We start from the raw sequence: 26065 nt of genomic DNA, 5'->3' as shown, positions 1-26065 counted from the left end.
CGCCGAGAAAAGATGACTTAAGGTGGGAAACCCTTTTTGGCAGATCCATTTCATTTGCACGAAAAAAAAAAAAAAAAAAATTTATAGGGAGCTCTTTTGAGGAGCTCGGATTTGTTGTTATGTGCGATTTTTTTTCTATTCAAAAATTATAAATTTTTTACTAAAATAAAAAAAATAACTATTGATACTAAAAATTATCAAACATATTTTTCAATGAACGTAAAATTAATGCAAGCAGATCAAGAACCTTCCAATAAGACATATTTGCATGCCTGGTCTTAGTGGTCTAGGTATGGTAATGAGGACCAAAGGTCGGTCAAATGATCATTTATTATGGTAGTGACCGATGACTAAAGGGATCTCCGTTTGTTCCATGTGATTACTTGGGTTGAGTTACCATGAATAGTTAGTTAACTTTACTTAGAAATCTCAATATCCTACGGGAGAAGCTACTGGAGAGAGGGGACGCCCTGAAGTCGCAAGTACCCGTGGCAGCAACATGATGGACGATTTGACGCGAAAAAAATAATATTATTTTTAAAACTCTAGACGCGGATGGTAACGTATAGGGATACTGACAAAGGAGTAGGCTGAGTTTTGTAGAGCGGTGCGATATTCGTTTTATTTGAGTATTTGATTTGACGTTTGTAGTTAATTTTTATTTACTTATTTATTTATTTATTTACTTTTTTGTCAGAGCCTCTTATTGTCTCACTCTATGTAGCCAAATTTATTGACTAAATGAATGAAGCAGATAGCGTGCTACCTTTCTCTCTCAAAAAAAAAAAAAATTTTTAAAAATCCTTCTAAAATTATTATTATTACTATAAAATTCCAGAAGCTTGAGACTCAAAATTATTTTTATTACCTAGATATTAATACATAACTATGACTCGAAGTTTTGAACACTAGATTTGCCTTTTTGAATAACAATCAACTACTCTGAATTGTTAACACTTTATTTCCGAGCTAGGAAAATATGTGGTAGTTGATTAATCTATTTTACAACTAATTTTTGTGATCTTTCGCAAGCAGTTCCTTACTACACAATTTTTCCATCCTTGCTTAAGAATTCGACCATCGATTATCAACTTGTTTGTATGAGTGTAAGAAATATGGTAAGCAATATAATTATTAACGATCTAAATTAGGGTGGTTTGATTATAGCTCCACTAGTTTTTATTTAATCATAGTTACTTACAATTTTGTAGATTATGATTTGAATATGTTAGGATTTGGTTAGATTTATATATGGTTGATTTCTAGTTGGATTAGAATAAATATTTAAATTGATTGGAGATAAATTAATTTGAACTTAGATATTAATTAGAGGGTATAAATCTAATTAGATTAGAATTTGGATAGTTTTTATTATAAGCTATAAGTATAATATATATGATATTATTTTAGTGGTGCTACAGCTTAGGCATACCTACATGGTGTGTCAAGATGGTTATGATTTGCACCCGGTGCATGAGTGCAAGAAGACGAGTACAGCTTTCGTAGTCGTAGGTCATTAATATATCTTGTACACGGTTGCACGGGATGAGAGAGATGTTCTGAGTTTATAGAAAACGAGAAAAACATAAGAGAGATTCAAAAAAAGGGCACAGTTTAAAGCTACTCTATTTAGAAAAAGAGTCGGGTATAATTTTTCTCTTGTTTAATGAATTTTATTTTATCCAAATCTTTCTATTTGTGTCAGTTTTTGCCGAGAAGACAAATTTGTAATAAAAAATTTAACTCGACATTTCAACAACAGTCAAATTCAGAACTAATTATGAATTCTCAAAATTTGCTATTATAGCGAGTACTAAATTTTCAACAGAATCTACGTATATATAGAATATTAAAGGATCAGAAACAACTGTGATAACAGCCTGAATGAAGCAGGTAGCTTGCTACCTATTTCTAAAAAAAAGAAAAAAAAAAAGAAGGTGGATTGTTATCCGTCCTTCGTTATCTTGAAAAGAAGAAGAGAATCTTGAAAAGGCAGGAGAATTTGTACCGGAGCGCCGGCCAAGTTGACTACAAGCCATTGCCACCACTTGAATTTTTTTTCCTTTTTTTTTCATTTTTGTTCTTTTAATTTGATTTTTTTTTAGTACTCTTACAATCTCACTTTAAATTCTTCGCAACACAATCAAATGTTAAACTTATATCATACTAAGGCCTATTTTGCTGAGATGGACCTATTTTGATGCTTCAAAGTATCTAAAATTCAAAATTCTCTTATTTGGTAACGATTTTTATCACTGGTTCAAAATTTTGAAATAGAAAAATTCTAACATATTTTTAAATTTTCTGAACTATGCAAAGTATCAAAGCAGGAGAAGCGTTTTGACTAACCATGACCGACAAAATTAGAGTAGATATATAATCATAAAGTTAAGGACAATTAGATGGTAAAAACAAAACTAAGACAAACACTAAAATGGCCCTGGCACAGTACTGCACCGAAACCCATCAAATCATTATTTTGAAAACATCCCTTTATTAAGAATCACACTCTAAACATATCTATATTACTCCACTTTATTTGGTAACATGAGAGATTTACTGGGTCTAAAATTAACATTCACCCCCACAAAAACACAAAAAGAAATAAAAAGAAAAAGAAAAAATAAGTAACTCCTCTATATAAGGCACTAGAGGCCCTCTTTCCCCACCTTTGCTAGTGATCATTTTTCCATCTGAGAAAAAGGCTTTTTCCAAAAAGGAGTGCCCCCCTACCATCTTCAAATGGCCCAGGTAAGTAAAATTATTTTAAGGATCAGATCTTGTTAATCAACAATCATTTATGGTGTTATTAGATGTTTCAATTCATGTTCTTCACCCCCTACATATTTTGCCTTAAATTTAGCAGAAGGTGGTGCTAAAAATTCTGGCGATGAACGATGAGAAGACGAAGCAAAAGGCCATAGAAGCAGTCGCCGAAATCTACGGTATCTTTGTTCTACTGATTTATATATATATGTCATCAACTAGTATACCTCATAGTTTCTTAGAGAAAGAAAAATGAATTTAGGAGGAAAAAGTGGCTTAGTAAATTTTCTGAGATGCTATTGGTATTGAAGTTCCGAGAGAGTCTTAAAATTTTCGTTCAAACTTTTCAAATTCATCGCTACGGTTATTCAATCAGTATACAACAATTTTAATAAGCATAATTTGTTTTCAGTCATAAATTATGTAATAATCCCATGAAATATGGATTCCATGGTTTCGATTGAAATTAATAATACGATCGCTTAATTTATCATTACCGAGAATAAGAAACTTGAGAATGAAGTGATTTGGAACTGTAGGAAAATTTTGGCACCTTACACATCACTAATGATAAAAAGATAACAAATCGCATACGCAAAGCCTTAAATTTATTTGCGCATGAAATCGACCTAGATGGGTCCAAATTACACGCTAAGTTTGAAGATTCGGTTGGTTATAGTATATGTGTGGGTCACCTCTGATCCCTTAGTTTATTTGATTTACATATGTTTTTTTCCTAATGATTTTATGATTTTGTTTTTACTGGAGACCTATTGCAACATCAGCTTTCTAAATGGTGCGATTCCAATTAGTTTTTTGAAACCTCATGTTGATTAGCGTAAGATGAGTTTTGATTCTAGCGAATAACTTTAAAGATTCTGAAGCTTTCCAGCTACGATAGATGCAGAAGTTTCAAATCAGAGCTTTTCCTTTTCTTTTGTTTTGGGAGTTTTGCTTAGTAGAGTCGAACTTAAAAAACATCTAAAAGAACAAGATTCTCACATCTGAATGGGTTAAGCCTTTGATACCTAATATACTAATCAAATGAAGAAGCATTTTTGTACATATCACTGTAACAGGGGGAATGTTACTTTGCTGCAGGGATTGATTCAATAGCTGCTGACCTTAAGGAGCAAAAGATGACCATAATAGGTGAAATGGACACAGTGGCAATAGCAAAGAAGTTGAAGAAAATTGGAAAAATTGATATAATATCCGTCGGACCGGCGAAAGAAGAAAAGAAAGAGGAAAAGAAGGAAGAAAAGAAAGAGGAGAAGAAATGATACAGCATTACACAATCACTACAATGGGCACAATGAAGGCTTTTTCCCCCCTCTTTTTCTCAAATAATCTGAGGGTTGTTACCTTACCTATGTAAAGCCACTATGAATAGTTTTACGCATCCGCCAACTTGAGGTTACCTATGTAAAGCCACTATGAGTAGTTTTACGCATCCGCCAACTTAAGGTGGCAAGAAAATGCTGCATGCCTCTGATTCCACAATCAAATTTACACAAACTATCAGAAGCAAAGAATGGAGTGCATTAGCTTTACACCGACAATTATACAGAATTGCTGTTTGAGTAGAGCTGTTTCAAAAAGTGCTTCGCATCTTTTCACTTCTAAATTCCTCAACAACTTGGTACAACAGAAGAGAGAGATGCAAATTGGTGCTTCGTTTGAACTCAGAAGTTCATTCTAGCTTCCTGTCGTAACAAAAGCTCAAACCTTTTGTCCGTCAAATGGCTAGCTCCTGCTTCTGTAGCTAGCAAAGTTTCAAAAGCTTGAATAAGAAGGAAAAATCCACTACGTTTCATGTAGTTTTGGTTCGTGCATCTAGCAAAAAGACTAGTTGGAATATTAGGCGCATGCACGCTTGCTTGATGTCACACCCTCACCAATTGTATGCAGCATGATCATCCTGATGGAATTAAGTATAGATTTCCAATCACCAATACGTCACGGTTTGGTTCGATCTTTGTGTTTGAGGAATGTGAGTCAACATAAACTTGCTTGGAGAAAGCAACGGATTAGAGATAAAGAAGAAAGCAACACACATAGAGATAATAAACTGGTCATCAATCACCTTCAGCTGAGGTAGCAGCTGTTTTCTATCACAAACAAAAGGGAAAAGAAAGAAAATCTATAGCTATCATAAGTTCTAAGAGTAATACAATACCCACAAATAGTCTACAAAATTCTTACGAACTCACCTCTTCAACGGGAGTGATTCATCTGATAAGGGAGTAAACACGAATCGCAGGAAAACAGTTCGTAAAAACTTTTTTTGAAAAGCTATTTGTATGTAAATCCTTTTCCAAGATAACATGATTTTCTTCATTGCTATGTTACCATTAGCTCCGAAAGCTTTATCGTGATGATATTGCGAAACCACTTCAACCTGCACTAGAGCCTACAGTTGGACCATCATGCATAAGAACATTGAGCACAATGTATCATGCTATTCCAAGATGGGCATATTCTACCTGCAATTGAAGGTAATTTGGTAGAAAGGCCTATAAAATGATTATGCCGGTGACATCATGACATAGATTGAATTATATATGCCATTGTTAAGTGCTCCTCTCTTCAAGCTTTTTTCATGCCTTCAAACTGAAGTGATGTCTTTCTCTATATAAAAAGCACAAAAGACCAAGCCAACCATCTTAAATATTTATATATATGGCTAAAATATAAATCATAGATTACAATGTATAATGAGCTTACCACCAAAAGTGAATATACAAGATAGTGAAAATCCTTGGCCTAAATAGAATGAGTTTTAGAGGCAAAAAACAGGTAAGACGAAAGAAATCATCTCACAGTGAAAAATGTAGTTGAATTTTCAGGGGGACTCCACAAAATAGTTCACACCTAAAAATTAATTAAAAGATAGATTCGGCCAATTTACCAATTGCAGTAGAGTGATTTAGGCGACTTTCCCATTGAGATTCACACCTAGTTTCTAACAATAAACCTTTTTTTTTAAAAAAAATCACTAAGGTATGAGCAAAATGAAATTTCGAGTTGCCAATGGATTAAGTAAAATAGCATAGGGAGGAGCAGGATGCTTAGAGTAGATATTTAATTTAGGTCGATTGTTTGAAAAGGAACTATAACAATCCAGCCCACTAGCACTAACTACTTGTTGGGTCTTAAACCACCGGCACAAAATGTTTAAGTCCAGTTATTAGTTCTAGTGTGCCCGTTATATATAAGCCCTCCACACTCTTCCATATTACACGATGTAGGACTATTGGGATATTACAAGAACCAATTTCATTAGGATCTATGTTATACAGCATGGACTGAATGCATAGAGCATTCAGTAGTAGTAGTCCTCACCAGAGACAAATGCAACAATAAGTGATCAATGCATCAAACTTTTCCATTATGTGTATGTTAGCACAAAAGTTACACTGGCTCCTATCGTCATGTGAATAACTTCTTAAACAGTAAACTGGAGAAGTTTTATGAATAAATAATCAACCAGAGACATTTTCTGGTTCATGGTCTACTAAACATAAAAAGAATCAGACTAAAGTACAGATCTTACAAGTGGTTTTGTTTTTCCACCTCCAGCTTTTGCATTCTGAGACTGAAACTTAGCATCTTCTGTATCCCTTGAACCTCGACGCTAGATGAAGATAATGACCCTTCTCCACCATATAATTGATTACATGGTTTGCCTCAGAAGTCTTGCCAGCATTTCGCAACCTCACCACCAAAGAACTGTATACCGAGAAATTTGGCGTGCAGCCCCTGGAGTCCATATCCTTCAACATGGAGCACGCCTCATCAAACTTACCAGAGATGCAGAGCCCGCGAATCATTGAATTGTATGTATACACATTTGGCAGATGCCCTCTAACGATCATTTCATCAAACAGTTTGTGAGCCTTCTCGAATTCACCAGCCACCACATACCCTGTTATCATAACCGTATAACACACCACATCGGGTTCACAACCTCTCTTAACCATCTCATCAAAGAAGTATAGGCATGCATCGAGATTCCCAGCACGACTGAGCCCATCGATCAAGTTGGTAAAATGAAGCACGTTCGGATGGCAACCAACATTGTTCATATAGTTAAGCAGATTAAGGGCGGCGAGCGGCTTATCCCCTTTTCCGAGGACGTGAAGCAATAAATTGTAAGTATGTAAATCAGGAGCAAACCCATCCTTACCCATCTCATCCAAAAGCCTATGAAATTGATCCAATTTACCCAACGAGTACTTGGCCCGCAGAATCACATTATAGGTCAAAACATCCGGCGAGTGCCCCTCGAGAAGCATTTTCTGGTAAACCCATTCGATCAATCTATACTGATTCACGGTCAGGAGCGAGTAGAGAATCGCATTGAAGGAATGCTTGAATGGTCGGTAATTGAACGTCTTCGACTTTATAAATCTCTCGACCAATTTCCGAGCCATGCCCGCCTCTCCGCACGCGCAAATAAGTATATTGAATGTCAGCGCGGTGACAGGAAGCCCATTCTCGGTCATCTCTTCGACCAGTCGCCACATGGCCTTCAACTCCTCTGACTCCGCGAATATCTTCAGCGTGAGATTGTAGATGTTAGTGTTGTGCTTGTAGTTCTCTTGCTGACCGGACCAAGAAAAGAACTTGTACGCGAGTTTCGCGCATCTCGGCTTGTTGGCGCCATTAATGGATATCAGAATGCGGAAAAGGACTTCCCTCACGAGAACGGCGGAGATTCTCAGATGCAATTCGTCGAGCGCCGTCCGGGCGTTGAATCCCGGACCATCCTGCTGGAGAATTTCCAATATCTTATCCGCTTCTGATCTTATACCCTCAAAATACCTCTTTTTTGAATCTAAACCGCTACCATCAATCGTTTCCTCATTGTTTTCCGATCCATCGGGAGAAAACCTAAGAAGCGGTTCGGGGGGGAGGCGTTCAAAATCCGCTCTTTTACCATCGACATTCGAAGTAAACCCACTAGGGTTTTCATAATGAACCCTAAAATCCGATCTTTCTTCGCCACTTGTCTTGGAACCTTCTTCGTTTTTGGGGTGCCCACCGCCGCAAAAACTCCTCGAAGGGCAAAGGCGTGGGCGGCGAGCGAGGAGGAACCCTAAAGCCCTCGAATTGATCCAAGGAATTGGTCTCATGGTGAACGAAACCCAAGCAATCGCTCGTCCTCATACTTGTAGGGATTCCGAAGCCCTAAATAGTTCCGAGGAAAACCCTAATCCCAAATTGGAGATTTCAATAAAAGCTTCGCTCCATGGCCGAGAGATCTCCCAATCTCCATTAATGGAGTACGAAGAAAGCATCTATTATCTACAAAAATTATTACACGAGTGCGTTAAATTGAGTTGAGGAAGCAAAATCCGAGAAGAGAACACACGCGAGGAACTAAATTCTCGAAAGAAAAATCTTTCGCGATTGGGGTCTAGGGTTTAACGAGAGACGTACGGATACGTAATTACTCGCCGCACCGGGTGCACTGTTCGTCCATGCACCGGCCAAAGTTTACTTTTAACTATTAAAAAAAGGTATGCGTTGTATTAATATGAAAAAAATATATTTTTATTTTATAAATAATGATAAATCTAGTTTGATTACAATCATATAATTTTGTTAAATAAATTGTGGCAGATATAATATAATAAAACAAATTTATCTGTCAAATATTTTAAATACAGAAATATAATAAAAAAACCATCTATTAAATATAATTAGTTTAAAATTTTAAAATACATTAGTTAATAACCTTAAATATTATTAGAAGACAAAATTAAATATAAATTTATTGAAATATATTAAATATAAAATTATTGAACGAGTTAAAATTTTTATTTGTCATTTTATATATGGAGAAATAAATTTTATCAGTGAACACTCCCATATAATCATATAAACCAAATAATAAATTCAGTATGTTTACCACATTAGCAGTTTTAACAAATGAAGCAAATACCTTACCATCTTTCCTCAAAAAAAAAAGAAAAAAAAAATCAAGCCTTACTATCTATCCATATTGCCGTGTGGTATATCCATATTAGTTGATTCAAATTCAACCACATCCATATAAGATGTAGAGCGAAATTTATTCTAATAATTTAAGAATAAAAATAAATTGTATATTTTTTATTAATTACCAAATATATTTCCTTATAAATATCTTAATAGATATTCTAATTTTAAATATTTTAAAGGATCCCCATAATTTATTGCCCTTCAAAACCACAGGAAAAAAAAAAAGAAACACAGCACAGGCAAGTTTGGAGTGTATAATATATTAACAACATATGCTCACTTATTTCACTGTATAATAATAAACATACACAACAAATAGCACTCACAACGTGAGCCAAGCAAACGACCACAAAGCACACCATACACACAAGAACAACAAAAGCTAAAACAAATAGACAACATCATCTTATTCCACAGGTCCATCAATATAAAGGATGATCCATTTTGCCATTAACGGACCTCCGATTCCTGCTTCGTTCCCTCCACAACATTCGCATTCGCACCTGCAAATAAACGAACCGAGTCAACTCAACCGTTAACAAATGGTCGATTGATTCTGCTGATGTGTTGGCATGCATAACGTACCTTTCTCTTTAGCATCGCTTGCTGGCGATTTTGGCGATTTTGGCGATTTTGAACTGGTGCCATTGCTGCCGATGAGGGAAGTGACCGCTCCGCGTATCTTCTCCATCATTGTCACACCTCCCCTCCGTTCGTCGGATATTGTGGATCCTGTCACTTCCTCGCCCGCCTTTTGTTCGGTCTCTCCTCCTCCTCCGATTACCGCCTCCTCGCCCGCCTTACGTTCAATCTCTTCTCCTCTGCTCCTCTCCTCGGATCCTGAGATCACCTCCTCGCTCGCCTTATGTTCGATCTCTCCCTTCCTCTCCCCCTTCCTTGTCGGCATTGCGTCCGATATCACCTCACTCAATGCCTTGTGCTCGTCCCCGGGCTTCAGCTTCTCTGCTATGTAATCCCTCATGGACACCCCCTTATCTCGGTTCCCCGATCCCTCCTCGCCGGTGGTGGCCGCCACACCGCCGCCTCCCTGCGGCTGTTGCACTTTAGCCATCACGGCAGCGCCCGCTCCCGAAGCCTTGTCGTACGCCGTGGCACCCACTCCCGCAGCCTTGTCGTACGCCGCAGACGCGATCTTCTTTCCGTACTCGGTGGTCCCAGCTGCAGCGGATTTGAGCTTCTCCGTGTAGCTCTGCTGGTTCTCTTGCTTCTCCGCTGCTGCTTGTTTCGATGGCTCCTCGGGAGAAAACTGGTCATGGGATCCGGTAGGAGCGGTCGGTGCCGCTGCTTCTAAACGATCTTCAAGTTTGACGTCACGCTCCTCCTCGTATCCTCGCTTCGATGGCTTCTCCGGGGAAAACTGGTCTTCTTGACCGGTCGGGCCTTCGGTTTTGTCGGCGACCGACATGGCCTCGAAGGATTGTATGATTGGCGAGACAGATATAACCTCACCACCTGCTAACAATTCAAACTCGTTATTTCAAACTCGTTATCAAAATTTAAAAAAAAATCAATCTATTGTTCTTCTTCCTTAGAAGTACTGGATTATGCGAATGACAAAATAAAAAATATATGTACCTTTTAATGACAAAATACAAAATAACATAAAAAGTACCTCTCGGCGGCGGTGTAGAGGAATGGGGGGCCGCGGGGTCCTCGACGGTCGATCCCGCGACGTCCCCTAGCCTTACTTTCTCCGGTTCTTCACTCTCTCTTGCCCTAACTTTCTCGTGTTCTGTTTCTTCTCGGCCGGTCACAGCAGCAGGAACAGTGGCAGTGTCATACGCTACATTCAAATTAACCATCATTGAACAAGAAGAAAAGTTTTAAAAAGAGTACATCATAATTAAACATAATTAAACCATTATTAAGACATGAAAATTAATCGCCAAGTTTATAACAACGTACTAGGGGCACCATGAACCTCAGGTTCGGGATCCACTAGCTTATCTTCGTCGTCCTCTTGGTATCCTCCTTCCTCTTCCTCCTCTTCTTCCTCCTCATCCATGTCGCGATCGTGATCGCGTTGGTGTTCGTAGTCATGGCCCTGGTCCTGGTCGTCGCCGCCACGTATCTTTTTGGTGACAGTGTTCTTAAGCTTCTTCACCTTCTCCTTCACTTTCATAGTAACTGGTTTTTTCTCGTGATGCTCGTCCTCGCCTTCAATGGCTAAAAGAATAAATGAGTACAGAAAACTAAATTGAGCTTTACTTGTTAATTGCACTATTAATCCCATATATACTTCATAGTTAATTGATGTAGTAAGATACTGCAGGTACGTCTAAATGCATGTGGAGATAAATATAAGTCCAAAACATTTATAAATATAAAAAGTTTATATTATTGTCACGTTTTTACTTGAAATTATAAGTATTGTTGCAAAATCGATCTATTGGTTAGAAAATTTGTGTTTTAAACGTTAGAAACTACTCACTACTAGTCACTAGACTCACTACATGCATTAATTTATCAAACATGTTTTACCACTTCATCAAGAAATACTAACAACCTGGAATAAAAATCATCCATTTATACGTACGTTCCTAAATATGCCAATAATTTAAAAAATTATTCACAAATGTACTAAAGGCCATGTCTGAATGTCCGAACAAAATACTGAGTAATAGTATGCGATTTTTATTATGCAACTGAAAATAAAGAGTTTGATTTTAGCTACCTAAAATATTAACATTCATTTCACTTGCAATAATTTAAGGGCCGATATATGAAATACTTTTTAGATATATTTATTCACACCCATCATTTATCAACTACTATAAGTATATTATATTAAATATTTATACATCCAAACGTACAATAGTAAAAATAGAAATACTTACTCTCGAGAGCTTAACAAAAACAAGAAAGGAAAAAAAAAAAAAAAACACCCTTTTGTAAGGTTTGTTTCCTACATGATTTTGCATCGTCAATCATACTAAGGAGCTAAGAATCATTAATAATACACGACAATAGAATGTCACATTAATGTTATTCCTATTATAATATATCGGAGTGAACGAGGGGAGTGTCCGCGGGTCTAACTTCTTGCATGGTTACGAATTAAACGAACTCACGATTGAGATGTAGAGAGAGAGATAGCAATTAAGCTCTAATTAGTGAGAAGTAATTAGAGAAGTGCGGAGAAGGAAAGAGGAGTGGAACGTGCGGTGGCTTTTTAGCCTCTCAATCTGGAGAGTTCGTATTATTATTTTTTTGATCTTTTGATTGCGGGTTGGCAAGATGGAGTGCTGCGGTGTCTATGTTCGGTCCAATTAATCTGTGGCACGTGGGCTCCGGATTTCGTTTTTTAAGATAAAAAAAACATTTATTTATTTAAATAATTATTAGCCTGATGTATTTTTATTTATAAAAATAGAAAGATGAAAAAGTACAAAGCTGCTTTAGGAAAAAAAAAAAAAAAAGTAGACACGCATCAAAGTTTGCGCAAGCTGTAGCTATCGTAAAACAGAAGAGTGGAACAGGTGAACAGAAGACTCCTTATTTTATTAAATCTAATAACTCAGATTACTGCTTCAAAATTTTCTTTGAAAATTTCAACATGAAGATGATCTTTGCCAATAACATAAATTCATGTCTCAACTATACGGGCCTCAACTATATGTCATTAATTAGTGTGTTTTCATTTGCTAATATTGATTAAGATTTATTATATTTAATAAAATTTTAATCAATTTACTATCCAAAATCAATTAGTTTTAAAGAATTATGCTTTAGAAAAAAAATATCGATTAAAAAATAAAATTTTAGAGGGCCATTTCAAATTGCCTACAGGCTACAGTTTGAGGAGTCTCCTGCAATTTTACCCACGGAGCAAATGAGGCGGGCCCCGAAACCCGATCCAATTCTGAGCCCAAATGCAAATTTTGGGCTGTTGCGGCCCAGTGAAAGGTGACCAACTTTGTTATTATTGTTTTTTGTAAATCTCGGTTTAATTTCTAGAACTTCGGCTTCGTCTTCGACTCACCACCCAAAACCCTCTCTCGCGCCTCCTCAAATCTCTTTCCCTCTCGTCTCCCGCGCCGCGCGCCACCTCTCCGGCGACTTCTCCGGCGACTTCTCCGGCGACCTCGGGCTCCCTCAGGTACCTCTCTCTCTTTCTCTCTCTCTCTCTGTCTCTACGCTGCTTCTGACCTCCTCCTTAGGGCTATTAACGCGTCGCGCTAACCCGACCCTGAGATTCTCCACTGTTCGGAGCCTAATTGTTTCAATCCTACGCCCTAATGGTTGTGTTGCACTGGTTGATCTCAAAGTGTAAGTGCTTTGTAACGTGAAAGATGTTTACGGACTTCGAGTTAGTGGCTAGTCGATTGTTCGGTTACTTAATCGTGCGATTCTTTCATGCTAAATTTCACCACCTTTTCTGCTTTCTAAGTTTCTCTTTTGTTAATACTATATGCTTCATGATTTACTGATGTAATTGTCCTATCCTTGTAATAGATTAAGCTGCTGTTGCAGAAAACGGAAGTTAAAAGCATTCATAATCGAGTTTTTTTTATGAATTCTTTTTAACACATCACAACAACTCTCTGGTTTGATCCTTCTTGGAAACTAAGTTTGTTTATGTGTTATAGGTTTTTTTTTCCTGTTTTTTTTTTTTGAATAAACTGTGATTTCAATATGTATAAATATGTAGGAATGTTGAGGTGTGAGATTTCCAAAGCCTACTTTGATAGTACTGATTTCATTTGAGTTCGCTTCCCTTTTTGCAATACCTTATATGAATTACATTACTAATCGGAGGAATGTTTGTTTATTTTGTAGTTTTTTAAGTCCTGCCTTGCTAGATAATCATATGGATTCTTCATGTATTCCATTCTAGCCACTTAAAAGTAATAGTTTATATCCATCTATATATAGTTTAAATATAAAGTTAAAACTTTACAAATCTATTTGTATTTGTGCAACTACAAATGTTAATTGAGTTTATGAGTGTGTATGGTACTTAATGTTAAATTTCGCTGGAAGGAAAGGTTAAGATCAGAATTGTGTCGACATTAACAGTAGATGCACCCACAGAGAAGTTAGAGACATGCTTTTTGTTTTTTTTTTCTTTCATATGCTTTACTATATGACTAATATATATTATGTATATGAGCTGGTCTTTTGTTTTCTTCTCTGCCAGAGATTATTTCTTTATTTCTTTTTCTTATCCCTATTATGCCACTTGATATGCTTATAGAAAGTGCAATGCTGTTGACTCTCCCTGTTATTTCAGGAGTCTCTAATTTTGCTTCCTTGTATATTCTTACACATGTACATAGGATTGCAGTAAAATTACATCTATCATGAACTTTTAATTGCAGTCAACGGTTAGTGGTTCCTCATCAAATTTTCCTGATTCTACTTCAAGGCCTTTCTCAACATCATTTTCTAGTCAATCTGCAACTACTCCGGGTTTTCACGGGGCAGGTGGGTTTTCGTTCTCCCCTCATACTTTATTTGAGAAATGTGCCAATGTTTTTTTAGGAACAACTCTCCCTTTGTTAGGTGGTCCCAACGGTTCAACAAGATTGACGGAAACTTCAACATTCCATATCCCAAGTTCTCTTGCATCGAGAGACATAGCAATGACCGGTGTTCCCTCAAGTGGTGTTCCTCAACCTGGTGGGAGCATTTCCAGTGGGAGGTTTTCACCAAGCAATATTTCCTTTGCTCTGTCTCAGGTTTGTATGCAAAATGCCTCTCAATAGAATAGCTTGATACACAGAAGCCTTAGCGACAGAATGTTGGGTTTGGCAACATAAACGAATTTCAAGGACTAAATTATTATGATTGCATTTATGAGGATGGAATTGAAATCTAGGTCAAAGTTCAGTGACCAAAATTGTGTTTATCCCTAGATAAAATCCATATGAATTATCTTTCCTTTTTGTTTTAGGATTAAATTGCCTTTTGAAATTATCCTCTTTTGGCTTGTTAATGCATGCTTTCTCCATATTCTCTTTTTTTTGTGTAGATTTCACAGGGAAGTGCACACGGGTACACAGGGATGACAAATGGAGGGGGAATCAATATTGTAGGTAATCATGCTTTTATCAGTAACATGAGTGGAGTTGGTGGTTCAATTTCTGGGATTTTCTCAGCCTCTGCTACTGCTGCTGGCGACCGCAGTACTGTTCCTGGCTTGGGTATATCACCCATTTTAGATAATGTAGGTCCTCAATTGGCGAGCTCATTGGGAAATATTGTGGGTGGTGGGGCCAACACTGGAAGAAGCATAAATTCCGTTGGTGGTCTTGCTTCACGTGTAAACTTAGCAGTGAACAGTGGATCTAGGAGCCTCAATGTACAAGGGTCTAACGGGCTGATGGGTGGTATGCTACAACAAGGCACGTTTGTCAACCTTCCTGGTCATTGCAATGTCTCCGTATCTTTATGATATATCATAACTTATGTTGGATAATCGAGGAAGATTATTATTATTATTATTATTATTATATCTCCTAGACTAGAAATATTAGTAGAGTATGTTGTAGGACTAGGCTGTGATCCTAAGAGATTGCAAAAGGAAGTTCTTTCTGATTTGACCTGGTGAATCTGATTTCAATGAGCTACTATTTTTTTTAATACTGTTTCCGTGAAGCTGCAGCTGTACCACTGTTGTATTATATTTTATAGTCAGTCAGATCTGCCAATTTGTGGAATGTTGATTTTTGTTGAAAACATACAGACCTTACCTGAACTATAGCCATTGTGAGGTTCTGGCCTGAACTTTTTATTTCACTACATACTTTTAGTACATCTGTTAGAGCTTAGCTGTACTTTTTTACTTTTCCGATGGAAAATTTTACTGATAACAGAATATTCCACAACTTTCGAGGGAAGCCTTTAAGTTCTAAGAGAATTTGACAGACCTTTTGAAAACCTAAGTAATGAAAAGGTTTCAACAACCATTTTGAAATTGCAATATAGTTTAGGTACGTTCTGTACATTCTCACTCAATCTTTTCATCATCTGCTGCAAAATTTTTACTTTAAAACTTTATTTTGGATGTGTGTTTCATGAATCATGGAAGAAATTTTTAGTTCTGAATAGTGATTGTATTATTATGATTTTTTGAGGATTTTATTCAGCTACCTGAATTAACAGTCCCGCAAATGCTTGGAGTGCTTGGGAACTCTAATACTGCATCTGGTGGATCGTTATCTCAGAACCAAGTAAGAGGAGCCAACAATTCACCCAGTTCGATGGGGATCTTAAATGATGTGAACTCTAATGACAAGTCTCCCTTTGACTTGAATGATTTTCCCCAATTGACTACTCAACGGAGTTCGATGGGAGGTGCACAAGGACAAATGGGTACTTGATGTTTTATCTGGACTTTAATGTCTTCACATAATGGTGATTCAAGGACTGTCAACTGATCTTAAAGTTGTAGGGTTGACACGGAAGCAAGGGGTCGGTGTTAGTTCTATTGTCCAACAAAGCCAAGAATTTAGCATCCAAAATGAAGATTTTCCAGCTTTGCCTGGATGCAAAGGTCATCTCCTTGTATAATCTAGACTTCGCTTTCTTATTTCTTTCATTCTTTGTCGTTTATGTCTACCTCATTAATGGGATTATAATTTTTCTTTTTCTGGCATATCACTGTTCAGATATGGCTTTAGTACCTTTTGACTAAATTGAATCATCTATGTCGAACAGTCATTGTGATAATTCTCCTCCAACATCAATCCTTTGTCATTGTGATAATTCTCCATGTATGGCATATATATCATACAAGATATTGTATATAGGAGTTTTTTTTTTGTTTTCCTATCGATGATCTACACGAAACAAAGGTCTCACTTTGTATAGCTTTAATGAGGGAAGGTCTCTCTAAACACCTCTATAGTGCTTAAATGAGAAATAATAGCTGCTACTATCATACTAAGAATTCGATGTTGCATAAGAGTTTTAGAAACTAATGATCGCTACCAACAATAAGCTTATCATTTGGAAAAGTTCTAATTTAATGTTTTTTTTTTTTACTTTATCACATTTTCACTCATATGGACGATTTGGGGTGTTTGGCTTTTAACTGAGAAGTTTAGTTTTTGTGTAGGTGGTTGCTCAGATTTTTCCTCAGATATGCATCAGAAGGAACATTTCCATGAAAACGTGCCTATGATCCCTTCACAGCACTTCCCTGTCTGTCTTTTCCTTCTATGTTCCTAAAGAATTAATTACTGAAGAGCATTTATTTCTCTCCTGTGCCCATAACTTGCAACATGTTTTCTGCATTGTAAATGCAGATGGCAAGATCTGCTGGATTCATCTTAGGAGGACCTTACCAATCCAACCATCAACAGCAGCAGCAGCACGCTGCTACAGTTAGTAGTTCTGGGGTTACTTTCTCAACAGGAAACAACCAAGATTGTTTCCAGTTACATGGCTCCAATCTTTTTCCATCCTCTTACGGAACATATCATTCTCTGGTAATTTATTCATCCAATGGTTATTTTTTGCAGCGTGCTAAGTGCTTATGTGACTTGGCTTCTGGAATAGTTTCTCTGCGCCAGAAAGCAAAAAAAGTTTTGAGAAATCCTAATGATATAGTTTGGAACTTTTGCTTTTGTGGGAAGCTAAATGTGCTTTTGGGCCCTAGAACAAAAACTCCATTTGAAGCTTCAGCTTCTGCTTGTGCTGCATATTGTTTGATGCGGAGATTTTAGTGTAAAAGTTGTTTGCTCTACTCGAACAGCACTTATACAAAAACTTTGGTCAACGTGTAGCCATAAAGTGACACTAATTGGTAACCATTAACTTGTATTGTGTAGATTCAAAATGGTGGGCCTTCTAGCATTGTAATGAGACCACTAAGCTCTCCAAACCAAGTTTTTAATTTGGGAGCATATGAACAGCTCGTTCAGCAGTATCAACACCAGCATAACCTATCTCAGTTTCGGCTGCAAGAGATGTCTGCCGCTGCCCAACCGTATAGGGAACAGAGTCTTAAATCCTTGCAAGGGGCACAATTTGCTCCAGATCGATTTGGTTTGCTTGGTTTATTAGATGTTATCAGGATGGGTGTCTCAGAACTTGCATCCCTTGCTTTAGGAATTGATTTGACTACTTTGGGTTTGAATTTGAGCTCATCGGATAATCTATATAAGACATTCCATTCGCCCTGGTCTGATGAACCTGCTAAGGGCGAGCCACAGTATTCCAGTCCAAGTTGCTACAGTGCGCACCCACCATCTCCACTACAGGTTTGATTTTACCTTGTGTGGTACTATATTTAGTTTTCTTCCCGTCAAGATTATGATGAATATGGGTTATTGGATGTAGGAAGGAGATTTCTCGAAGTTTGATCTTGGAACTCTATTTTATATTTTCTACAGGTGTGTTAATTTAGCAGAAATTTCTGTTACTGCATTTAACTCTGCCGCTGTTCAATTAAAGTTTTTTCCCCTTTTCTTTTTGCGTCGGTGCAGCATGCCTAAGGATGAAGCTCAGCTTTATGCTGCCTCAGAACTGTACTCTCTCTCTCTCTCTCTCTCTCTCTCTCTCTCTCTCTCATAGATTCACTTCTTCTAAAAACTGAATGAAACAACTTTTGTTTGTTTCTATGTGGTCATTTTGGAATTGTGAACGAATCTGTGTTGATTGTGATATTATCTACTTCTCTATTCTCATTCATGATTCTCAGAATTTCGCGGGGATGGCTTTATCACAAGGAGTATCAATTATGGTTTACGCGCGTGTCGGAACCTCTCGTGAGGACCAACACATATGAGAGGGCATCCTATCATTGTTTTGATCCGAACTCATGGGGGACGATTCGGAAGGTTTGATGAGAATACCCTTCCTTGTTTGTTGTTATGTGGTTTTCTTTTTTTTTTGTTCGTTTGTTCATATTTACCTTATATATGCTTGCGCAAAAATGTTTGGAGAACCCCCTCAACTATAGGCCATTAACACCTCAATTTTACTTTTTTTCCTCCATTGGGACCTTTTTTTTTCATTTGAGTTATTCTGGTTAGTTATAATAAAAAAGTTGTTAAATACTAATGGCTCTATTAGTGAGTAAAACCATTAAATTTATCGATGAATTTGATAAAACATCCAATTTATTGGGCTAAGACCGCTCGATTCCAAAAAATCAAAAGGTAAGGCTTGTCGATTAAAAATAAAAAAAGTTGAGGGGGATCCATTTACATTTTTACCTATATGATGCTAAATCGGCTATGGCTGTTTACTGCAGGATAATGTTGTCATTTATTTTGAGGCAGTGGAGAAAAAACCAACACCTTCAACATTAACAAAATGCTTTGCGTGTTAATTGCTCTTGCATGTTTTTTTTTTTGGTGATAATTTATAGTGTTTTATTCGTCATTTTTCCTCCAATGTTATTGTTTCCTTGAACTCTTCTTATGGGCTAATTGAAGTTCGTATTATTATGCCAAGAAATATCAAAATGTGAGATGATTAGGCATGATAAGATTGGTGATAAGATTGGCGAGTTTATAATTACCTCTTATAATTAGGCATGATAAGATTGGTGAGTTTATATAAAAAAAAGAAGATAAAGATAAAACGAAAATCTGACTTTTACGTGGTGTTTTTTTGGCTTTTGTTTTGTTTTGTTTTTTTTTGCCCTTTTTGAAAAGAAGTTTCCGTTTGGGTTAGAATGATGTTTGTATTTGTCTCTTGTTTCTCCCCTCGTATTATTACAAGTTTTTGCTATATTATGCCACGTAGAAAATATTCCATCATTGTAAGTTCATTTGACTATGTAAGGGTGACAAAAATTAGTTATGGGTTAACCTGGTGGTTTACTTGATCTGGGGATCCTACGCTTTTTGACGCAAGTTTTGAGCATGATTCATTTTATCCCCACCAAAAAAGGGTGATGATTGAATTATCGAACATTAGATTGGTAAAATGATGCTCTATATTTATTTTCTTAGACTCAGATATTTTAAGCTTTTAATTTTGTGAAATTAAATGATTCTAGCAAAATATTGGCAGAGTTTATCAAGCTTATTTAGAATTTAATTAAATTCAATAGTTTTTATTATTCTGAAGAAAATAAAATTTACTAAGTTAATAGAGATGAATTTAAGCTCCATTTTTTTTTTTTTTTTTTTTGAATACACAAAGAAAAACTCAAATTTTTTTAAAAAACTCTTGTTTACATTGTGTAATCAATAAAATAGACCCATAGCTGAGGGGCTTCTCTATAACTTTTGAATGCGTTTTGGGGGTAAACTACGCCTGTTGTCCTTTTCGTGAAACTTTAAAGATTAGGTAGTCAAACTTTAATTTGTATTAATTGAATCACTGAATTTTACTTTTTATTATTATAACCTGATTATATTATTCAAGTTATGATTAATTTTTTTGATAAAACAATAATGTGATAATTAATTGAGTTATCAAGAAATAACACAGAAATTAATTGAGCTATCAAGAAATAACACAGAAATATTATTATTAAATTAGTTTATTATCTTAGAAAAGTGACTTGCCAATGGAATGAACAATTTAAATTGTCTTCTAGAAGAAAAATTAATATTCATGTCACTTTTTGGAAAATAACATATCAACCGAACTTAGCTGTAATTTTATCGTTTTATGGTAGAAACATATAAAACTTATAGTGATAATTAAAGTAAAAAATAAATAAATTTTAACTTAATTAAAGTAAATCGATGTTTATATTATTATTTATCTAATAAAGTAAAGCACCAAACTGCTCCTTTCCGGAAGTTGAACAACTTTGCGAAGTCGAGCCACTCGGGGCTCGTTCGTCCGTCGGATCCTCATCGTGCGGGCCAACCCGCTTCGCGAACACACGACACGACACCAAAAGCTGGGGAGGGGAGCGAGATACACGCTAGGGGTCGCGAAGTGGGCCCCACAATCGACCGACACGTTTCGCGATTTAATAAGTCACGTGATCCCCCCCCGGTCTCCTCCGCGACAACCTCGCCGATCATAACGCGTCGCTCACCCCGATTAACCTGCTACTTCCTATAATAATAACAATAATAATTTTAAACTGTATAATACTAAATTTTATACGTCGAGAACTATATAATATTGCCAAAACTAAATAAATAAATAAATAAATGTACTCAACGTCCTTAGAGCAAGTGATAAAGAATTAATAGTTGATACTCGAAATCTCAAATTTGAATTCTAGTTGATTCAGTTTTTCAACTAAGTTTATTTCTAAAATTATATATTATTTTGAATTCCACTATTCAATCTTTAAAAATTTTAATTTTATTGTATAAATCTTTAATTTATTTGATTTGAACCATTCAATAATATTTTAATTTTAAAATTTAAGCTAAATTGCTTAATAAATTAAGTAATGAAAACGGCATGAAATATACTGATTAGATCTTTAAAGATAAACAATAAATTCAAATTTTAATATTAAAATATTATTGATAAATTTAAATCAAGCAAATTAAAAGTTTATAAAGTAAATTTAAAACTTTAAAAAATTAGATAGCAAATTTAAAATCACCCGTAGTTGACACATATGGTTCTTTGTGCTCTAGTATAATTCGTAATATTTTTTATTAAAAAAAGAAAGAATTTTCTTCGTGCACTCTCAAATGGGACCGTGTTACAAGTCGAGGCCTAGCCGAGCCGAGCCGAGCGGAGTAACGGCTCGAGCTAAATGAGCTCGCAATGTCTGATGTGAGCCCATTTCGACACAATTTCCATGCCATTTCCTTTCGTTTTGGGCCGACACTTTTTGGAGGGCCCATATAAATACCTCTCCCCATCGCCCCCTACGGGAGCGTTTTTTGACTCGCTCTCCGCGTGCGAAGTGGAAGAGAGAGAGAGAGAGAGAGAGAGAGAGAGGGAGGGAGCTAGAAGGAGTCCGATCCTCGAAGCGAGGGCGATCCACGCGATTCTCTTCTCAATTTTGTGTTTTTTTTTTTTCTCTGCGTCGTTACCCTTTCCCGAGCTCTTCCCACTGTGAGTATTCGTCTCTTTCGCTTCGAATTTGGGTAAAAAACAATTAGGGTTAGGTTTTGTTATCACGACGTAGGGGGGGTTTTAGAATGTTTAACTGGGAGAGCCTTATTATCATCATCTCAGGTCGATTTTATTTTGTAGTAGGTTGAATTCTTGTTGTTTGAGCTTGTTGCTGTAAATTTATTGCTTTTTATGTGTTTCCATCATATTGGATCGGATTATGAAGCGAGACGGATATTTAAGAGTTTAGCTCAAAGATTTGATCTCTAGTATTGGTTTTTTCCTGCTCTTCAGATGTTTTAGAAAAGGTCCTCTTTTGTTTAATAGCGTTGTATGTTAGTAAAGTTACGGTCTTTATGTCTTTAGTTGTAAAATCTGAGTGTTTTCTATTATAGTTAGAGGTGGTAGTTGTTGAATTGCTGTATAATTTTGTAGGGGACGGTTCAGGAAAGCTCATGTAGGCCTAGATCTTTTGATTATTCTCATATATTTTACTCTTTAATTATGTTCGGAATCATCTCATTGATATTGTACCTATGCCAATTAAAATATGCTTAGAATTCTAATAATAAGAGTGAAAGGTTGCAACTTTGCAGGTTGGATGTAATCTCTTCTAGCAGAATTGCATATGTTTGATCACCCCCTCTACATTTCTTTCTTCTTTCACTTGCTTTTTTTTTTTCCCCCCTTTCAGTTTTATGTCTTGTGCACCCCTTTTTCCTCTCGAAATACTTGTCTTTCTATGCCACGAAGTTAATTTTCAACTGCTTCATATCAAAAGAGCGGGCACTTGGGGTATAATCTCCATTGGTTGCACGTCCTTTAGGAAAAATCAACTCAATGCTAAAGCAAATCCATGTCATTTTTTGGGTTGCAGAGCCTTCAGTGCTAGAAAGTGAAACAAGCATCAAAGATTCTCTCGGCCGCCTGTCCAATGGAGGTATTTGGCAAATCTATGATTGCCGAGCCAAGCAATGTGATTTTCTTGTCCAGTATTCTTAACACAGAAGGGCCGATCCCTTGTCACAAGTGTGATGTGAGATGCCAGAACGAACACATATTTGGGAACATGTACCGTTGCAAACTAACTGGAATCACACATATCTGCGATAAGAACTGTAACCAGAGAATTCTGTACGATAACCATAACTCTCTTTGCAGAGTGAGTGGACAGGTTTTTCCTCTTTCACCGGCAGAGGCGCAGGTGGTGAGAGGAGTTAGGAGGAGGCTCGAAGTTGAGAACTCCGAGGGATGTGCTTTTAAGCGCAAGCGTGATGCCCAAATGCACCCTTCTCCGTTTGAGAGGTCCTTTAGTGCGGTCTCTCCAATGTTGGGTCAAATTGGAGACGGCATGGACATGATTTAGAGATCACTAGTTCCTCTACTTATCCTACTTTTTCTTCCTTTTTCCATCTTCTTCTACTTCTCCCCTCTCTTTCACTTCATTGGAATAAGAACTTCTTACTGTAGGCTCGGAAGGGAATCGGATGTGTTATGAACATGATGAGACACTATTGAAGCTCCTTTGTAGTATCAGTTAATTGGATATGTTTGCTGTAACTATTTAACTTTGAAACTCCTTTTCCATCTCCTTTTAAGCTGACCTGTGATTCTAATGGCGAGAGTTGTTATCTGAGGAGTACCTTTAGAGTTACTCACGATTACTTCCTGTTAGTATTGTTAGTTGTCGTGTAGAGCAACACCCGTTGGTACAATGATGTGATTTTCGTTCGTAAATTTGACTTGATAGTCTGGTTCTGGATTAGTTATTTGTTTATTGTGCTTTTTTATTTTCTTCTCTTTTTTTTTATTCTGGTTATTACTCCTGTTATTATGACTGTAACATTATTAGGTATAAATTAGTCACTGCATTGTTTTTGATGAACATGCATAAAGATTGTGTCTGATCCAAGTTTCCTATTACCTTTATAATTATCTTGTGATGATGTGTGATACTCAATAAAACATTCTTATGTTATGGATCTTATCTTTGATACATGGAATGCAAGTATTTTATGAGTGGTGTTTTGAAGTGGCAGGATTTGCTGGCCCAGTCAAACATACTTATGTATGGTTTGTCCTCATACTGTTCTTTCAAGTAGATTGTAACAAATTGGTGGTTATTAATGGTTTTTTATGTTTTTCTCATATCTGTGTTTCTCATGTCGGTTTTTCTGAAATTTCAATTTGTTTTGCAGGAGCTTCGAAGCACTATAAGCCCAGGAGAATTCTAATTGCTTTTCTTAGTGACTCTTTTATTGTTTATACTTGTAAGGAGTTTAACCTGATTTCTTGCATTTGTAGGTGTGGAGTTATAACTTGTTGGATGGCCTTATCACAGCATTTGGGAATAGTCATTGTTCCTCTGAGACTTTGTTCCCTTGCAGCTGTTCATCTGCTCATCTGCTTTAGCAAGAATCTTAACTGCATTATGAATTGAAGTGCATGGCAACATAGTGGATTATAGAATTTATAACCGAGCTTTGCAGGTGAGTTAATCTGATCAAGCAGGCTATATTCCAAATGATTTCATTTGATTATTTCGGGTTCATTTGAAAGAATACATAAATTCATAGGCATCCCATGCTGTGCTGATTCTTGACCAACTCAATTGTCTAAAGGCTTTTAATCGCTTTAGGATTCGGCTTTAAACAGTATGACAACCACCAACTGAGGTTGTTTCTCTTTCTAGAATTTGAAGTTCGCTTAAGCCTCTTGTTGCATGTCCCGTTGCCTGATAAGCCAATAGCATGATTTGGAGACAAAAACTGAGGAACCTTATTTTCTTTTGTATGATATTTTAACTGTCTAATCTCCTTCTAAGCTTCACATTTGCTACCTTCAATTAGCCACTTTATATTTTTGTTGCCGGAGCTGCTGTTGTCACCTACAACATTTTGATTTGTGCAGCCATGTTCTTTTTTGGTTGTGTTTTCTGAAACAGAGCCCTTCGTGTTACTGCTGCTGAAAGAAGCTAGCCTGGAAGTGTAACAGTAAATCCTTGGATTTTAAGAGTATCTGGTGTTATACATTAGTGTGCAGCATGCGTCATATTTCGGTAAATTATTTTCTAGAAAAATAGAAGAGACAAGCCCATAAGGCAGAAGTCATTAAAGCCAGATGTGGTGAAGCAGAAATGCGATTTCCCTGTCTATTCATTTGCACACACTCTAGAAGTCCAACAGAACTTTCGGTGCAAATTGCGTGACTGCATTGATTGGCTTGTCTAGCGCAGATATACAATGATACTATTTATCTGATTGTTCTGCTTGCATGTGTGAGCTAGTTTTTTTTCTACTAAACGATATATAAAGAAAAAAAAGTTTTTTTTTTTTTTTTTTTTTTTTTTTTTTTCTTACATGTCTTGGTTTTGTTGTTCTACCAGATTGCAATGCTTAGACCCCCGAACAGGGGTTGCAAGAAAGTTCACATTTTGCTCAGTTTTGGACACCATTCTGTGGAATTCTGGACTGCTTTCTAACTCAACTTCAGTCTTTGATGGTGCATATAGCAAGAATTTGAAATCTATCTGGTAGAAGATCTGTACCAAGAATGTATGTTTCATGGAATAGAACCCGTCTTGTTATCACCAATTATTTCTACACATCTTTGATATGGTGAAGTGTCATCTGTGTCAGCAAAACTGGGACCAGAGTGAACATCTACTTTTTGATCCCAAGATATGAAGGTTCTGAGCAAACCTTATTGTCGGAATGCTGATCAGCCTCATGAAATGCCTGCAGATTTTGACTGCTTAAGGTGGTGTCCGAGGAGTGTACGATATTTGTGCCTATTAATCTGATTCTGTTTTATGGCTTCTTTTAGCCTCCCCATCTCTTTAACCACTAAACCCAAATGCATTTAGTCTGGTTACGGAATGGATGGCGTTTAACCTGTATCATTATTTATAGTAGTGTTGAATGTTTGAGACATTTAACTTTGTATTAGAACTCGTTGATGTACATTGACGAAAAGATAGACGATCTCTCTTTGTTTTTTCGTTTTTTCGTTTTTTCCTTTCTTTCTCTCTCTCAGTTTTCCTCGGCACTGCTGCTAATGTAACTTTACAAGAAACGTGTTATCAAAATTTCAGGTGGTTGTAAATTTGGCGAAGAAATATTTTTTGTAATCAGAAAGAAATGAATTTGTAATCAGAAAGAAATGAATGTGCTCTCTCTATCCCAAAAAATGGTAGTGTAATTTTGGACGGAAAATGCCTCTGTTTTTTATAGTTTACTGCTACCCATTTGTCATAACTCATAACTGTACAAATTTGCCAATCTATCATCAATCGGTTCTTAAAGTGACTTTTTTTTTTCAAAAAAAG

The 26065-nt window shown here is 36.5% G+C and overlaps 5 protein-coding genes across 7 annotated transcripts; 3 read left to right on the top strand and 2 right to left on the bottom strand.

Moving 5' to 3' along the window:
• On the top strand, positions 2593–4457 carry LOC109713851 (heavy metal-associated isoprenylated plant protein 39). 2 transcript variants are annotated; one of them, XM_020238094.1, is made up of 3 exons: positions 2593–2751; positions 2867–2945; positions 3868–4457. In XM_020238094.1, the coding sequence occupies exons 1-3, from the start codon at positions 2743–2745 to the stop codon at positions 4047–4049; spliced, it is 270 nt and encodes an 89-aa protein (XP_020093683.1). In that variant the 5' UTR covers positions 2593–2742; the 3' UTR covers positions 4050–4457. The 2 variants fall into 2 exon arrangements, with proteins under 2 accessions (XP_020093683.1, XP_020093680.1); XM_020238091.1 differs by having other exon boundaries at positions 2599–2751; positions 2864–2945.
• LOC109713849 (pentatricopeptide repeat-containing protein At3g60050-like) lies at positions 6134–8170 on the bottom strand. Its single transcript, XM_020238088.1, has one exon. The coding sequence runs from the start codon at positions 7902–7904 to the stop codon at positions 6372–6374; it is 1533 nt and encodes a 510-aa protein (XP_020093677.1). The 5' UTR covers positions 7905–8170; the 3' UTR covers positions 6134–6371.
• Positions 9014–11940, bottom strand: LOC109713850 (low-temperature-induced 65 kDa protein-like). Of its 2 annotated transcripts, none has more exons than XM_020238089.1 (5): positions 11802–11940; positions 10702–10962; positions 10409–10579; positions 9361–10248; positions 9014–9278 (listed from the first exon to the last, which is right to left on the bottom strand). In XM_020238089.1, exons 1-5 carry the CDS (start codon positions 11842–11844, stop codon positions 9226–9228), a joined length of 1416 nt encoding a protein of 471 aa, XP_020093678.1. In that variant the 5' UTR covers positions 11845–11940; the 3' UTR covers positions 9014–9225. The 2 variants fall into 2 exon arrangements, with proteins under 2 accessions (XP_020093678.1, XP_020093679.1); XM_020238090.1 differs by having other exon boundaries at positions 9152–9278; positions 10702–10953.
• Positions 12629–19206, top strand: LOC109714048 (probable NOT transcription complex subunit VIP2). The gene is made up of 14 exons (XM_020238450.1): positions 12629–12702; positions 12754–12895; positions 14118–14223; positions 14302–14477; positions 14771–15143; positions 15904–16113; positions 16193–16294; positions 16859–16944; positions 17049–17231; positions 17574–18005; positions 18085–18137; positions 18231–18272; positions 18446–18584; positions 19001–19206. Exons 1-14 carry the CDS (start codon positions 12629–12631, stop codon positions 19076–19078), a joined length of 2196 nt encoding a protein of 731 aa, XP_020094039.1. The 3' UTR covers positions 19079–19206.
• On the top strand, positions 21552–25842 carry LOC109714515. Its single transcript, XM_020239189.1, has 3 exons — positions 21552–21738; positions 22616–24227; positions 25124–25842. The coding sequence occupies exon 2, from the start codon at positions 22673–22675 to the stop codon at positions 23102–23104; it is 432 nt and encodes a 143-aa protein (XP_020094778.1). The 5' UTR covers positions 21552–21738; positions 22616–22672; the 3' UTR covers positions 23105–24227; positions 25124–25842.

Source organism: Ananas comosus, linkage group 8 (genome assembly GCF_001540865.1).
Source record: "Ananas comosus cultivar F153 linkage group 8, ASM154086v1, whole genome shotgun sequence".
Lineage (NCBI taxonomy): Eukaryota > Viridiplantae > Streptophyta > Magnoliopsida > Poales > Bromeliaceae > Ananas > Ananas comosus.
The sequence above is the reverse complement of the archived record's forward strand: the minus strand, read 5'-3'. Positions and strand labels throughout refer to the sequence as shown.

What these genes read in the sequence shown, in the direction of transcription:
- LOC109714515 (XM_020239189.1), top strand. Translation starts at nt 22,673, where the DNA reads ATGGAGGTATTTGGCAAATCTATGATTGCCGAGCCAAGCAATGTGATT.
- LOC109713850 (XM_020238089.1), bottom strand. Translation starts at nt 11,844, where the DNA reads ATGCAAGAAGTTAGACCCGCGGACACTCCCCTCGTTCACTCCG. An exon ending in TGAGGTTCATGGTGCCCCTA is followed by an intron (nt 10,580 to 10,701) that starts GTACGTTGTTAT and finishes ATTTGAATGTAG; the next exon opens with CGTATGACACTGCCACTGTT. An exon ending in AAGCGATGCTAAAGAGAAAG is followed by an intron (nt 9,279 to 9,360) that starts GTACGTTATGCA and finishes GTTTATTTGCAG; the next exon opens with GTGCGAATGCGAATGTTGTG.
- LOC109714048 (XM_020238450.1), top strand. Translation starts at nt 12,629, where the DNA reads ATGAGGCGGGCCCCGAAACCCGATCCAATTCTGAGCCCAAATGCAAAT. An exon ending in GCGACCTCGGGCTCCCTCAG is followed by an intron (nt 12,896 to 14,117) that starts GTACCTCTCTCT and finishes TTTTAATTGCAG; the next exon opens with TCAACGGTTAGTGGTTCCTC. An exon ending in TTTCCTTTGCTCTGTCTCAG is followed by an intron (nt 14,478 to 14,770) that starts GTTTGTATGCAA and finishes TTTTTTGTGTAG; the next exon opens with ATTTCACAGGGAAGTGCACA.
- LOC109713851 (XM_020238091.1), top strand. An exon ending in AGCAGTCGCCGAAATCTACG is followed by an intron (nt 2,946 to 3,867) that starts GTATCTTTGTTC and finishes ACTTTGCTGCAG; the next exon opens with GGATTGATTCAATAGCTGCT.
- LOC109713849 (XM_020238088.1), bottom strand. Translation starts at nt 7,904, where the DNA reads ATGAGACCAATTCCTTGGATCAATTCGAGGGCTTTAGGGTTCCTCCTC.